At 47.7% G+C, this 15,765-nt stretch overlaps 1 protein-coding gene across 4 annotated transcripts in view; it reads left to right on the plus strand.

Moving 5' to 3' along the window:
- Positions 1-15,765, plus strand: part of KATNIP (katanin interacting protein) — a 172,274-nt gene that overhangs the window by 41,381 nt on the left and 115,128 nt on the right. For 3 of the 4 annotated variants that reach the window (XM_036226067.1, XM_036226065.1, XM_036226066.1), the window contains 3 exons: positions 1,991-2,067; positions 9,468-9,637; positions 11,799-11,896. In XM_036226067.1, the coding sequence (XP_036081960.1) occupies positions 1,991-2,067; positions 9,468-9,637; positions 11,799-11,896 (345 nt within the window). The remainder of the gene's footprint in view (positions 1-1,990; positions 2,068-9,467; positions 9,638-11,798; positions 11,897-15,765) is intronic. The other variant, XM_036226068.1, reaches the window with a different exon arrangement.

Genomic DNA, 15,765 nt, shown 5'->3' on the forward strand with positions numbered 1-15,765 from the left:
CATTCCACACTGTAATATATCAGTGGTCATTTTAATATTTCAGAATGGTTATGTTAATTGCCTTGGGGTATGATCCCAGTTCCTGGAAGATGCATGGGATGGGTCTCCTTGTATTTTAAATGGAGTAATAATAACCACTTCAAGGGCTGCTGTGAAGATCTAAGGAGAATCATGTATATGGAAATGCTGCATAAAGTGTCCGCATCATCCACATGTTATTCTGGAAGGAAATGAGCCTCCTCCCCAGACCTAGTGTCCTGCAGCCCGCTCTCCTCAGGCCTCAGCTCTGAACTAGGAGTGACTCTCTGGGTCCATTTCCTTGTACTCAGAAAGAGAAGTGAAGACAGAGGGAGGAGACCCAGAGAGGTGAGATGCGATGACCATCCACATCTGAGGCCAAAGGAGGAGGGGTAGGCAGAAAGAGAGGCCCAGGCAGAAAGCTACGAGGGAAGGGAGGCTCATTCAGAACTGTAGAAGCTGGAGGAGGGGGGTTCGGGCAGGGGCAGGTGGTCAGCAGTCCCCCATGGCCTGGAGCAACTGAACCAGGATGAGGGAGGGGAGAGCTGTTACCTTTGGTTAAGGAGGTTTGGATCACCCTTGGGTAGGGGTGTGGCAGAATAATGGGGTTAAAACCAGATTTTGACAAGAGAATGATGGAGATTCTTTTTTTTTTTTTTTTTTTAAATCTCTTCTCCCTATAATAATTGTTAGGATTTTCACACAAATTACATTTCTATTACAAATGTCTTACTTGCCATTTTAAACTTGATCCCTATAACTTGGCACTAGAACCAAGTTGATAATGTCTCTTTAATCCATTCCTTGGCAAAAAAGTTATTTAAGAAACATAGACAATTACAAAGCATTGTTTATAGTGTGATCCTATTTTTGTTTAAAAGAATGTGTGTATTTATAAATATGTATGTATGTATATTATAAACAAAGAAAAACATGTAGAGGTATATGTATCCAATTATAATAGGAGTTTTACTAGAATATACGTATCTCTTTAAATATGTGTAGTTTCATTAATTTTCCCTTCTTAAAGCTGTAAAAGCATTACATTGTTAGATTATGATATTGACTTATAATTATTTGGGCTGCAAATGACAGAAACTCAGCTGAAACTTATGAAGCAGCAACTAAATTGTCCAAGTACATCTTCAGGCATGGGTAGATCCAGGGGCTCACATGATGTGAGTAGGAGTCTGTCTGTCTTTTCTCAGATCTGCTGTCTTCTTTGTTGGCTTCATTCTCACGCAGTTATAAGCCTGCATCTCATCAGCTTAGCACCGCAGTGGAAAGAGAGCAGCTTTTTCCCAAGAATGTTGTCCCAACCCAGGGCTGACTTTCAAGGGCTCAGCCCTAGACCAGTGAATCAATGTGGCTGGGCCAAGCATTGTGTTGATTGGCAAGGCCAACGTCAAGGTCATGTGACCCAAGAGGAGAGCAAAGGAGCCTTTAAGGGCATCTAAGGAAGCCAGCGAACTAAAAAAAGGGGCTCTGTTGCCAAAAAGGCAGATGCAAACCCCAAATGTCTGCCCTCTGAGTGATATATTTTTGTTAAGGACTAAATTGCTTATAGTAAGCATACATTTCTCTTTCAGTGGCAAGAGAGTGAGATCCCCTCTTAAACAACTGATTTGGGTTACATTTGATTGTGACCATGGAGATAAGTAAATAATGAGTGTGGAGAGAAGGTAAAGCCCAAATCTTATCCGAGCCCTTGATTTTATAGGGCTTGTGAGGAACGAACAGTGGTATGGGCTGGGGAATCGATGTAGATCGTTAGCTGTGTGTGTTCAAGACCCACTGGGCCATCCGGCAACCTCTGGGGCTCTGGGTCGCCAGAGTGACGCGCCCAGGGAGCTGGGCCTGCGTCAAGGTCAGCCGCTGTCTCGTGGCCTCCTGTGCAGTGCATATTGCACCTGGGCCTCAGTAAATGCTTCTCCGCTTTCCAATATCACACTGCTCTGTTTCTTCATTTCAGGGTTACACTAAGGACATGGTGACAGACTTTGATGAGAAACATGATGAGTATTTAATATTGCTTCAGCAGAGGAACCGGTAAGACGAAGCCGCTTGTCGGCAGCCCTTGATATTAGCCAAATAAAAACCCTATTTAGATTTATTAGCGGCACACAGGCTCTGGTTCACGTAGGAATGGGTTGCAGTCACCTCCGCTCAGAGCTTGGAACATTATCTGTGATGCCAGCCCCTATTTCTCCATTCACTGATTTAATTGCATCTTTTGATTGAGCTGTAGCAAACTGTTTCACGTGTAAGTGCCTGCCTCTCGCCTCCCTGTTTCTGTTCTGGGAGAAGGTAGGTTTGTCATGAAAAGCTAGAATTTGGCAGAGCCTGTGCATTAGTCACCTGAATAGCCCAGTCTGTGATCTTACAGACTTTGCCAGTCCTTTGAAGTCTGAGCCTGTAATCATGTCTTGTTATGTAAAGGTGGACTCATTTTACATTTGTGTTTGAAAGTTGGTCGATATGTCATTTAAAGTTACGTTAGTATGGATTTTGACTCGAGAGAGCTGGTTTTTGAAAAAGCCTGCAGTAGGTGCAGTGTTTCGTGACTGAGGTCAAAGCACTGTGGTCTCGTTTGAAAGGCATTGTGTCCTCAGGGCTGTGGAAGTTTTCAGGGCTGTGGAAGTTCATTTTCAGTTTACTGTGGTCTGTCTTCAGGTCTGTAACCTTGCAGTAAGCTGGGTTTGCAAACCGAAATGTTAGGAGGGGCCAGGCAGTGAGTGAAGCTGGCTTGTTGGGGACAATGGACACCTGGAATTCTCACATCCAAGCTGTTCTGCCTAGGCCAGTTGTTTGTGGTAACACAGCCTCGGGTCCACATCCTCCCAAGGTTGCAAGAGAAGCTGGAAATCTGGGTTTGTGTTGTGAAACCTCCTATGTTTTAAAATGTTGGTAATAAATTCAAATGAAAGTGAAAAACAAATGGAAGACGGCTGCAGGCCCCTAAAACCTACCTGCAGTTAGGGGAGGGATGGGATGCTACTTCGGGCCTTTGTGTTATGGAAATGAGCTTGGGGTCTCTGACTGGCTGGATTCCCAGCGCCTGCCCCCTGGGACCCCAGTGGCATGTTGCATGGGAGGAGTTTTTATGTGCAAAGTAGTCCCATGTGTGATAGGGGTTTAGTGTTCCTGCCCACTGGCCCCTTTACTAAGTTCACTAAGACCCCCAGTATCTATGACAACAACACCCGCCCACATTTCCAGATACCTCTGGTGAGGCGGCACCTCCCCCAGTTGGAGAACCTCTGAATAGATAACTTCCCAGGACCAGCCAGAAATGCCAGGCGCTGTCCTCTGTGCCCAGCTGCTCTGTGCCCATCTCTTTTCAACCCAAGGGCCACCTCCAACTCGATAGCAGAAGGCTTGTGCTAATTAGCCCAACGTGGGTTTTTATCATCATTAATGCCATGGAGCAAGATGCTTTTATTTAGTTTCTGGCAGGCTAGATGGTGTCCCTGAACACCTAGGTGACTTATCTCGGAGGACAGTGTCAGATGAGCAAATTACTTCTCATTAATCGAGGGATCAATAAGTGTATGATCAAAGAGGCACTAGCCAATAGCACATAGGAGACTATCTAATGACCAGGTTGCAGCACAAAGGCAATTAAAAAATATATCAAAACTGAGTTGCCATAAAATTTGGGGGATGTATTGTCACCGAGAAGAAGCTGGCTTGATGACAGGAAATTAGAAGGTAGAGCTAGAAAGAAACACATCCAAATGGAGAAATATGGAGAGGGAGAGTGCCCCTGAGCTATCGTCGGTGTTGGTTTCAAGGCACCTTTGGAGTGCCGGCTGCGTGCCAGGTGTCTCTCCCCCATCATTTCATTTCATCAGCACGCTGTCTGATGAGGCAGATGCAGTGACTGCACCCATCGTACAGGCAAGGAGGTGGAGACCCAGAGCTGCGTGCAATTTGCCCAAGGTCGTACAGCCAGGAGGTGGTGGAGCTGGGCTGTACTTTCTTGTTTATGTTTTGTTCGGCATCGTCATAAATAATCAAGAGGAGAAAAACCTGCCAGGGTAGCCAATGGCTCTAAGTTCACTACAGAGGGGTTTTGTGGGAATAAACTGCAGTTTTCTTGGAAATCTACTTACATGACTGGATAGAAAACCAGCCTCTGAGCTTTACACTGGGCCTAGAGAGAGATGAAAACCCAGGCTGCTTTTCTGGGTTGCCTTGTGACCTTAGAAGTGGGTGTGCAGTCATTGCAGTGAGTTTCAGAAGAGATCTGCCAAGAACACAGCGGTCCAGAGATGCTGAGTGATGTTATTCTTTTATTCATTCAGTAGGAGTTATTGAGTACCTCCCAGTGCCTAGCATCACCACTAGTATGAAGGAGAACATTGTGATGAGAAAGACGCAGACTGTTAGTTAATGCTCCTTTGCTGGAAGGGACAGAAACCCAAGGTCAGTGGACTTTAAACAACAAGGAATCTTAGCTGGCTCATGAAATGAAGAAATCCAGATAATACTCTGGCTTCAGGCATAGTTGGATCCAGGTGCTCCAGTTATGTCTCCATCTCTCAGCTCTGTTTTCCCATGTTGGAGTCTCCTCAGGCATAGATTTCCCTCATGGAAGGCAGCCTCTAGAAGTCCCGCACTTACATCCTCCCTCAAGGGAAAGAGAGCACTTCTTTCTTAACAGTTCTAGCAAAAGTGTTGAGAAGGACTCCCGCTGGTCTGGCTGGGGCCCCATTCCCATCTCTGAGCCAGTCACCCCCTGTGTCTGGTGAGGTGACATAGACCGACTGGCTAATCCTCGGCCACCCCATTAAGCCAGGGGTAGAGTGAGTCTCACCAAACCATGTGGGGTGAGGGAGGAGTGGAGCAACGCCCAAAGGGAATCTGTGGGGCTGTGTTTGGAAGATGGGGGACAGGTACCAGGCAGGCAAAAAGAACAGGTGTCTACCACACAGCCCTTGAAGAATTCCCCCTTGCCACCCAGGTGAGCACCAGGCCACCTGTAACTATGTCAGAAAAGCGAAAGTGAGCATGTGCTCCGGGCAAGGCCTGGGGAGGGCGAGGAGATGTGACAGTCTCAGTTGACCCTGCACAAACCCTCCTGGAGAACTCTGAGTGATTCTGGGCACTCAGCTTCCTGAAAGCTGTAATCACACACGGCTGGTCTCTGAGCTGGGGCTTCAACCTGGTCTCGCATTCCGACCCCATGGCAACCCAGAGAGGTTCCTGGTCTCATTTTGCAGAAGAGGAAACCTAGGACTTACCCCAGGTCACACAAGCTAGGGAAATGATATAGTCTCCAGTATGGAGCTGTGTCCTCCACACATTGTCCTCTGCACATGGGGGTGGTGACATCTTAGAGGGCAAGTCCCAGAGCTGGGCCACCCAGGTTCCAGGAGGAATGGTAGGCTTTTAGCACCACTGCCCTCGGCTTCTCCATGCTCTAAGGCTGGGCTCAACTCAGATCTCACCACCTCCAGGACACTCCCAGCTGGGAGCCACTGCTCCTTCTCTGAAGCCTCCTTGCTCAGAACCCCTGTGGCGTGGCGAGGAGACAGACAGCAGAATGAGTGGCTGACAGATAGGCTCTGGTGCCTTGCAGACTGGAATTTAAATCTGGCTGCTTCCTGGGCTTTCTTGACCTTGAACAAGTTCATTGATCAAACATGCCAGTGGTAAGGCCTAGATCCCAGAGCAAGGAAGGGTTAAGCAAGACAAGGTAGCCAAGGTCCGTAGTAATTCCATCACCCACGGGCACTTTCTTCATTATCACCTTTATCATTTTAATGTTAAACATGCCTTCTCCCCGAGCTGACATCCAGGCAATCCTTGAATGCCTCACCCTTAGAGAACCTTTTGGTTGGCCCTTTGAGTAACCGAGGTCCCAAGGAGCCATGTGGCTAGTCCAGTCATGCAGCAATGTCATTGCTTAGAGACCGAGATAGTTCACTCCTGAACTCAGTCACAATTAGGTCCATGAGCAGTTGCCACCCGCCCTTTGAGCTCAGCTGAGTCCTTTCACCACCTGGGTCCCTGCTTGTGCCCTGACCACCCAGCCCACAAGTGTGTCATGTCCCCCGTCACTCCCTTATGACACCCTGTGCTCTAACTCCTGGTGCCTTCACTCTGTATTTTGTGTAAAAGAGCTCTCTGTACAATATAGGATAAAATGAAATGATGCCTGTGCTGTGCATTAGAGTCATGGTAGCTGTAACAGGATGCACATCCCAGTCTTTTCTCCCTGCTAAACCTGGAGTTCCTTGGGGCCAACTTGTTCCAGAAATAGATACCGAGAGGATTCCACACCATTTCTCGCACTGAGCATGGACCCCGTGCCTAGGGGCTCAGATTCCGATGGGATCTGAGAATAAACAGACACACAATTCTATATTGTAGCATGAAAACTGAGAAATATGCTATCAAACAAACAAAACTCATGCAAGAATAGAGTGTGACTGGGCAGCCGAAGGCAGGGCCTCCATCTTTGATAGGGCAGGGACTGAATCTGATTTTTCTGAATCCCCTTCACCTAGGATAGCTTTGTATGCAAAGCAGGCTATCAATTTAAAAAAACCGACTTTTCTTTGATGTCATGTGAATATTACTGATGCGCTCAGCTGCAGCAGAGGAGTTCCTATAGCGATTCCTTCCACAGTTTGAATAATTATCTCCTCATTTATCAGCTTCATAAATTCACATTTTCATAAATCATCCTGCTTAAAGAGAGGCAAGGCCCACAGGGAGCGCCAGCCCCAGATCCTGGGGAATGGGATGCCACCTTAATCATTAAGGTGGCATCAAGGGACAGGGTGGTCTCCAGAGGGAAATGGAGGCAGGCACTCTCTGCCTAGTGGTCAGATTTTCCGCCCCTGCCCACGTCAGGGCCTCCCAGGGCCTGGCTCCCTGCCTTCTCTCCCTGGAGGCTGCTGGTGCCCACAGAGCCCTGTGATTGTTTGCTCCAGCGAGCGTGTACGGCTAGTGCTGTGTTTGGAAACTGTCTCTTAGCTACTTGTGTTTTCTTTCTGTTTTATGCTGTTGCCCCACAATAGCCCCCACAACCTAGCATCTCCTAGGTTTCTGAGGCCAGCAAGAGATACGTAGTCACAGTCTGTAATAAATGTTCTTGCCACAATGGTTGAAAAGATGGATGTAGCAACAGCTCAAGAAACATTTAAAAAGCAAACAGAAATCACCCATAATGCTACCACCCTACCTTAACAAATGATTTAATTTTTATCACCTTCTACTCTGGGTCCACAAACATACTTTTTCCCCAACTTTGCGCTTACCACAAATGTACCATTTTTAGTCTGCCTTTTCCACACTCCCCTTTCCCACTGAACAGATTCCAAACAAACCCCTGTGTTTCGACAGATTCTTCATAATTATAATGGCTGCATGTAATCCCAGATTCCACTTCCCTGCCGTTGAACATTTGGGTTGCTTTCAGGGTTTTGTTATGATTGAATGTCGACTGTTGTTCCTGACCTGGAAACAATTTGCTGGATTGTCCTTACCGGGCATATACCAAGCATATGGCATTTTCTATATTTTCATATTACTTCTGAGGAGGTTCTGTGAGTTACCGGCAGTATCTTAAGTTTGCCAGTTTCAACATCATCTTGCTAGCTTTAGAAGTTAGTTGTCCTCTTTGTGGTGAAGACTCTGGAGCCAAATTGCTTAAGTTTGCATCCTAACCCTGACACCATGACCTTGGGCAAGTTACTTACCCTCTCTGTGCCTCAGTTTCCTTATCTATTAAATGGGGATAATAAACATAATGACCCCATAGGTGGTTGTGAAGATTAATGTCAGTGCTCATTATTCACAGAGTCTGTACTCATGAATTCATTTACTCACTAAAATTTATTTGTAAGTCCAAAATCAATCCTTGGAGTGCTTTCACAGTCATTCAAAGACGTTTGCAGGGCGGCAAAAACTTTTTGTTGCCCGACACAGGCACAGATGAAGTGTAGGGGTAGGCAACACTCTGCCTTCTTGTCTCGGCTCTCGTGCTGTAAACAAAGTCCTTTCTGCGATATACCTAGGGCCATGTTTTCCACATTCTTGTAATTTTGTTGGTGATTCTCCTATTTAATTTGGCATAGTGCTGAGTGCTCACTAGTGTTGCTAAGTAGGAGGAAGCTGTAATGTTCCTTACCGAGAAAATACATGCGTTAGATAACCTTCATTCAGGCCTGAGTTACAGTGCTCCAGGCCATGAGTTCAGTGTTAATGAATCAACTCTATATTGCATGAGGTGCCTTTCAACAGAAACACATCTTATATATGGATCAGTTGATGAAAATGTCGTGACCAGAGGCTTGCAGGAACCAAATCCTGTATTTTCCCCTAGGAACAATGGTTCACTGTTCACTAATTCAGTGTCTGAGGCAACTTTTAGAATATAGCTACTGAGAATAATGAGAATCGACTGTGATGTAAAGGACAGAGTTCAGCATATAGTACACACGCTTTATGTGATTACTTTTATGTTTTAAAATTTGCATTTTGCTAATCTGGTAGGAACTTACTTAATCACTGAGGAGGATGCACACCTGTTGCCATGTTGGTTTGACAGTTATCTGTATTTCTCCTTGTGCCCAAATAAATCTGGTTAATGTGGGGGTAGCATAAAGGTGTTTGTAATGACACTGAAGGGTTTGGTGCCAGATGGGAGCAGTTGTAGAGGGGCCAAAGAGGACACTGCACATCGATCATGGCAGCACAGTATCAGGAGTGTGGAAGGGACCAAGCCCCAGGAGTGAGGCTGGGCTTTAGAGAGAGCTGAACTGGAGACGCAGCCATGCTCAGGCCAAGACCCTTTTAGCCAAAGGGTGCGATAATCACATCATTAATCTTGAACAAAAGCCCGCATTGATATATTTTTAACTGCATCAGAGTATAACGTGATGACATTTCAGATATCAGGGGTGAGTGTTTGAGAGCTCATTTATTTGCTGAAGCAAAAATATCAGTCCGCCTGGTCTGCCAAAGGATGTTTTCTGACTTGTGGGTGTTATGTCAAATCTCTCTCATGAAACCTTAGACCCTAAACCACGTTTGCTTAAACATTAAACAAAGCGCTGTTGTCCACATAAAGTAGAAATAGATGCACAGCATTAGGATGATGCCAGGGAGTGCAGGCTGTGTGGCAGTGCGCACACATGCCTGCTTTCCGTCTCAGCCACTGTGGGGCGAGGACTTGCGCCTTCATTTTTGTTAACATGTGTTTGAGACTCACAACAAAAGCAGAAACACCCCTGCAGGGCCTGAAACCGTTTTCCCCTCGGCTGCTTCTCCTTGTGCATAATGGGCTTCGTCTTAGAGGCTGTTTGTACACAAACAGCTGGGGACCACCGCCCGGGCCTCTGGTTATATCCGAGCAGCAGTTCTCCCCCCATGTGGGGGTGGGCGCGGTGGCCCAGGCTCACATAATGAGGAGCAAACAATCATTTCTCTTCCAGGATATTAAAGCATTTGAAAACCAAGGACCCTATGCAATTGAGACTAGAGCACTTGGAGCAGGGGTTCTCTGTCTATGTCAACGGGGCCAATTCTGAACTGAAGACGTCGCCGCGGAAAGCTGTCCACTCTGACTTCTCCAGAAGTGCATCACATGCCGAAGGGACACACGGTAGGTGCAGGCCCTTCCAGGCCAAGCAACAGCTCTGTTTACTAATTAGGAACAATGGAGCCACATCCTATGCACATAAACTTACCAGCAAATAACTAGTTAACCTAAACAAGTTAACTATACCCTCTTGGTCAAAAATGGAGAGCAGGGGAGTGAGAAGGAGAGGAAAATCCTTTTTTATTCCTTTTTAAACTCGGCTTGGCCTCCACTGCCCCAGGGCAAAGGTGTCCAGAGCAGTAAATTCTTGGCTTTTATATTTCCAAGGTCTCAACTACCTGTAATTTAAAGAAACATCTAGGATAATTTCGATTATGCCTGATTTTCACTCTCTATGTCTTTACTTCAAAACCTAACCACCCTGTGTGATATTGGATTCCACTGTTCAGTTTTGAATTTACTTACTCTGTACTCTGCATTCTTAAATGGCGTTCATGTTGTCACCATTGGGGCCCATAGAAATTCAGTGTCGCCCCAACGGCAGGGGGAGGGAGATGGATAAGAAGGAGCAGAAGGGTAGTTAGCATTTTCCCTTCGTTCTTCCTCAAACGAAGGCTGTGAAGAATCACAGGTCATTGAGGTTTAATAATTTTATTAAAAGTATATTTTAGAAAGACAAAGAATGCCCCAAGGAGGCCCAAGGAGGCACGTGGTCCCTGTGATGAGCGCTGCAACAGAGCGGTATACTGACAACTACAACAACAAGAGGGCAAAAAAAGGGGGAAAACAGAAAGGCCCAGAAGTGGGAATGTCTGCCTTATATGTGGGCTGTAATGGGTGGTTTCAAAGGCATTCCAAGGTGATTGGCAAGTGAGGTCATTTTGATTGACACCTGGCTGCTGTATAACTCTTTGCCTAGCGCACATGTGCTTACCCAGAATTCTGCTACCATTGGGGTGTTCTTTGTGCAGTCTCTAGGCTGGGCCCCTATTGCTCATGTCTGACGAGCCACCTAACAGTGTGTCCTATAAGAAAAGCACAGAAAGTTTGTGAACTGCAGTAGAAAGTGGAATAGAAAACACACAAGCCAGTGGCAGGCCCACGGTAGGTACCAACCATGGTTTGGCGGCTGAATGAATGAAATGGCAGATCACATGGAGTCAGGTGCCGGTTTGGCCGTGTTACCTGGGGGTAGCCGTTTCATCTCCCTATGCCTTGATTTCCTCATCTTTAAAATAGCACCAATGAGCATGCCTGTCCCTAGGGTGCCAGAGTGCCCTTCAAGGGAGGCTGCTTTGCCTGAGAGGCCAGTGTGCAACCAAGTTCTGAGAAAAGGATTTGAAATGGGGCAGAGCTGGAGTCGAACCCAGTTCTGCCACTTTCTTGCTCTGGGACTTCTGTGAGTTGGGCTCTCCCTGACCCTCAGTTTCCTGTTCTGTAAAATAAGAATAATTATGCCCACCTTGCAGGTTTGCCAGGGAAATAAGAAATGTAAAGTATTCGGCACACAATCATCTTGATTTGTGTTGTCCTGATTCTTTGCCTTACAGGCATGGTAAGATCCCAAGCCATTAATAGATAATGAAAGTCAATAGATAATGAACAACAACAAGGTGACAAAAGACAAAAGTGATATCCACAAACCTTCCCTAGGGGAGTTGTGGCAGTTCAGTTTGGAGGTTAGCATGTGTTTCCTAGCCCCCAGGAAAAGGAGGGAAATGGGATGACTCTCCTAGCTTTCCTGGTAGAGGAGTCCAGAGATCTGTTGCTCCTTTGGAGAAGTGGCCTTTTTTGAGTCCGGGTTTCAGGGAGGGGCAGATAACAGGAGTCTCCGTATTAGGGCCACCAGCAGTATATTCACCCATTCAACACATATATCTCTCTTCTCCCCTGTTTTCCACAAATCCTGGCCTTTTGTGCACACTGACCTGTGCCCTTGGTGACTGTTCCTTTTGTGTATTGACCTGCTCGATTTGGCTGCACATTATTATACATATTATTCCATAGTACAAAGGACGTGCCATGACTTACTATTATTCTGTTTTTGCTGGGCATTTAGTTTGTTTCTAATGCCTTGCTGCTCCAAACTGTGCTACAGTGAATAGCTTCGCATACGGGATTGTGGGCACACTGATGTGTATTTTAGATGTAAATTACAAAACTGCCATCAGTGTGAGCTTGTCATTGGTGCCTCACTGAGTCTCCTCCCTCATTTCTGGTGCAGATTGTGGACGAAGAACTCTGTTTCGAGAAGCTGAAGAAGCTTTAAGACGCAGTTCACGGACAGCCCCCAGCAAAGTCCAGCGCCGAGGATGGCACCAGGTCTGGAAATGCTGGGCAGAGTCAAGACGGTGGCCCCAGTCCACACTTTAGAATAAGGAGCTGGGTTATCGAGGGAACAGAAACTTAATCAGGGAGTTTGGGATCGCCATGCATGGTGGTGGTCTGGCCAGGCACTGCAGTGGTGGCCTCTCTGTGGGTGGCGCTGGCCTCTAGAGACCAGAGGAGCCCTTCTTTCTGGATGGGGCCACTCATCCCCACTCGAGAGTGTCACAGGTCGGACTCACAACCCTGCTGTGATGACTTATTCATACAGCTGTTTTATCGGGTGAGCACCTACTATGTGCTAGGCACAGCCTTAGATGCTAGGGATGCAGTAGGTGACTAAGACAAAGCCTCTGCCCCATAGACCTGGAATGCCACTTCGGTTGCTGCTGAGGTTGGCAGCAGCTTGTATTTTTGAGCCCTCACCCAGTACCAGGTGAGGGCTCAGCTCCCACGTGACTCCTCCCCTTTGCCCTCACAGCATACCTACAGGGTAAGTTTCAATATCCTTCCTCTTTTAAGGAAGCTGAGGAGACAAATGCTCAGAAAAGTTAAGTGAGCTTTCCAAGGTCAATTACCAAGAAGTGGCAGAATCCAGACTCAAACCCAAATCTGTGGCCCCAGGCTCGGTGTTCTTGCCTTTACAGCCCTTGGCCCTTACCTTGCAGTTGCTCACACCCTCCTGGGATCAGTGTGTCACAACCCCACTGCAGTTCGGAATTGCCTGGGAGGTTTTAAAATACTGATGATGCTCAGGCCCCGTCTCCAGAGAGTACCTCTAACTTGGCCTGAGGTGAGGCTTAAGCAAGGGTGGATAGATATACTCTTTGATCCTGTGCTCACTAGGATTGGAAAGTCCTGCCTTTTAAGGTTTTTACACTGTACTGTACCTAGGGACCTGTAGTAAATGCTTTCACAGGCTTTATCAGGCCATCTTTGCAAAAACCCTGTAGGTCCATAAGTATCTTCATCCTGCCACTGATTAAATTGAGGCCCAGACTGTGGGCCTTACTGAGAGTCACACAGCTCCTAAGGGAGGAGGGCGGGCTGAGGTTTGAACCCTGAACCTGTAACTCCAAGTCCAGTGGTCTCCCACTTCTCTGCACGGGCATTTGCGGGACTCTGATTCAATGGGGAAGGGTGTTCCTGCCAGCTAGCTCCAGTACTGATGAGCAAGGCCTATAGGGCACACAGTCTGGAGGCTTCCTTTGTCCCCAGCAATGAATGTTAATTTCTCATTAATGAGGCCTTTCTCCACTTCTTCTAGTTGTTTTGAGTGCCTTCTATTATCAGGAGCCATATTTGCATCTTAGACTGTGACTTAATGGCTGCCCCAGAGTCTGTGCAATTTAAAAGACTTGGCCTAAGATTAATTAGCATCCCTCTCCAGTCTCTCCCTGTGGTCCCACACTTCACAGGGCCTAATCATGGCTAATTTCCTGGCTTCCTGATGCCATGAATGCTGTAATTGTCCTTCTGCACCATATCAGTCAGGGGTCAGCCGGTGCCTAACAATAGAGATCACTCAGGCTATTTTAATCAGAGATGAATGTAATGCAGGGGATCAGGTGCTTACAAAATCCTTGGGCTGATGAGAGGATGGGCTGAACTGGGCCTCCAGGAATGGTGCCCAGCATCCTAGCTTGGGCCTTCCAGAAGAACTGCTGTGCAGAACACTGTAGGGAAGGTGGGGGTTCCGCATCAGGAATGTGTCACCTTAGCTGCAATCCAGGCATTGGGAAGTACTGCCACACCCATTAGCCTCAGAGCGATGCCATGCCCGCTAGAGCAACGCTGCGAAGGAGGACCCTGCCCATAGCCTGTCCAGCCAGGGTAGAACATTGTCGAAAAGCCCAGGCCTCTGCCACTGTGCTGAGCACAGTGACAGCCTCTCCACCTTGCTTCTGCTTTCCCCGCCTTGTATAAGGCCATCTGATCCACTCACCTTAAGTTGCTTCCAGAACCGCAGCTAAAAGGGAGTCTGGGAAACCTGGCGTCTAGCTTTTCGGCTTCTTCTGAACAAAAAGACACCCTAACAAGAGAGTGGATTAGGTGCTGGGGGGTTGACCTACCCCCATTGCCCCCCACCATTACCGCATCAACTCTGCTCTTCCTGCATGTGGTCCTCTGGGGACCACCCTTCAGAGATATATAGAGATATAAACAAACCTGGGAGCATTCAGCAGTGATGAGTGGACTAGAAGCCATGTCTTGAAAGAAATCATCTGTTAATTTAACAGACATGTATTACCCTGGGCCAGACACTAGGAAGGGCTCTGGGGTTAAAAACAAGTCACATAAGGCTCCATTCCTGCCCTGGAGGATCCTGCTGTGAGGACACAGGAACTGCTAACCTGGCAGGAAGATGCAGCAACTGTTCTCAGACATACAGAGGACTGGCCTGTTGGGCTCCGGAGTTAGCAGCTTCAAGCCTGTGGGCCGAAGTTGCCTTTCGGATAATGTTTTTTGAACTCACACAACTTAAAAAGGCTTAGTCATTTACTAACATTTAAATTGAGAAGATTTTATGTATTTTTTAAGAAGCTCAATTCCTCCTTCTCTGGAAGAATGGAAAGATCTGACCCCCAGGTTGAGCTGTCCTCCCATAAAGCGGCCACTAATGGGAGCCGAGGGGCAGTCACCCTCTTCAGATAGGTCACCAGCCCGCCTACGTGCCGCAGTCCCCACTCCCTTCAGGACCCCAGAGCTGAGGCCCGGTGGTCATTGCAGTTGTTAATTGCTCTGCTCCTGTTTCTCTTGTACCCAGTGGCTCCCACCTTTCCATTTCCCACCTGGCTTTTTGGGACATTTGAACCTATGACCCTTGGGGAGTAGAAGTGAAAGGGCTTTGGAGTCAGACAGACTCCTTAGCTGTCTGCCCCAGAGCCAGCAATGTGACCTCCCTGAGCTTCGGACTTGTCATCAGTAAAACTTCCCCCTGGCTGCTGGGAAGGAATGTGTGCAGACTCTGTCACAGGGGGTTCATTAGCGGAGCTGTCTGCTTCCGCTTCCTCAGGTAGGAGTCCTCGGCAGCCGGTGACAGACAAGCCCAGAGAAATGTGGTTAGGAGCACAGGCTCAGGCACCCAGGTGCAGTTCGTACAGCCCTAGAAGAGTTGCTAAACCTCGTGGTGCCCATTTTCTCATCCATAAGTTGGATTGATAATGGTACTGCCTAGTGTAGTTTACGAGGCTTGAACAAACCAGTGTTTGGCGGGTGTTTCAAGCAGGGGCCGCACAGAGGAAATGTCAGTTAGTGGTATGAGCATTGTAATCGGTGCAGGGGCAGATGCTGAGGGTGGTCTGTGTGGACACCTTGGGGCTCTTCACTCATTCGGCCCTTCGTTTGTTCCATCATTTACTGAACAGAGCACCTAATAAATTTTGGATGATTGTAGGTGCTGCAGTTAGAGCCCCCGAGTGAAGCAGGCTGGGCCTGCTCTCCTGCAGCTTACATTAACAGGGCATGGGTGGAGAGGCAACGGACCAGAAGCAAACAAGCAGGCAAATAAACAAGTGTCATGAGGGAGAGCAGAGGGTGGAATGAGATGGACAGTGTCTGGGGGAAGAGTTACTCTGGGAGGGGGACGCACAAAGGCTTTCCCAGGGCCCACATCTGAGCTGACGCCTGACGGTGAGATGGAGGCAGCCCCAGGAAGGTCTGGTGGGAGTGTCTCCCGGGGGAGGGCACAGGGAGGGCGATGGGAAGTGGGGCAAGGCTGAAAGGACGCCGGGGTGGCCCATGCACAGAGGTGGAGAAGGCGGATGTGGGAGTCGGGATCACAGGGCTGGATCACACTGGGACTGGAAGGCCTGGGAAGGAGTTCAGCTTTTATTTTAAGTGTGAGGAATTCCCTGGAGGGTTTT

Source organism: Rousettus aegyptiacus, unplaced genomic scaffold, assembly GCF_014176215.1.
Source record: "Rousettus aegyptiacus isolate mRouAeg1 unplaced genomic scaffold, mRouAeg1.p scaffold_m13_p_8, whole genome shotgun sequence".
NCBI classification, from domain to species: Eukaryota; Metazoa; Chordata; class Mammalia; order Chiroptera; family Pteropodidae; genus Rousettus; species Rousettus aegyptiacus.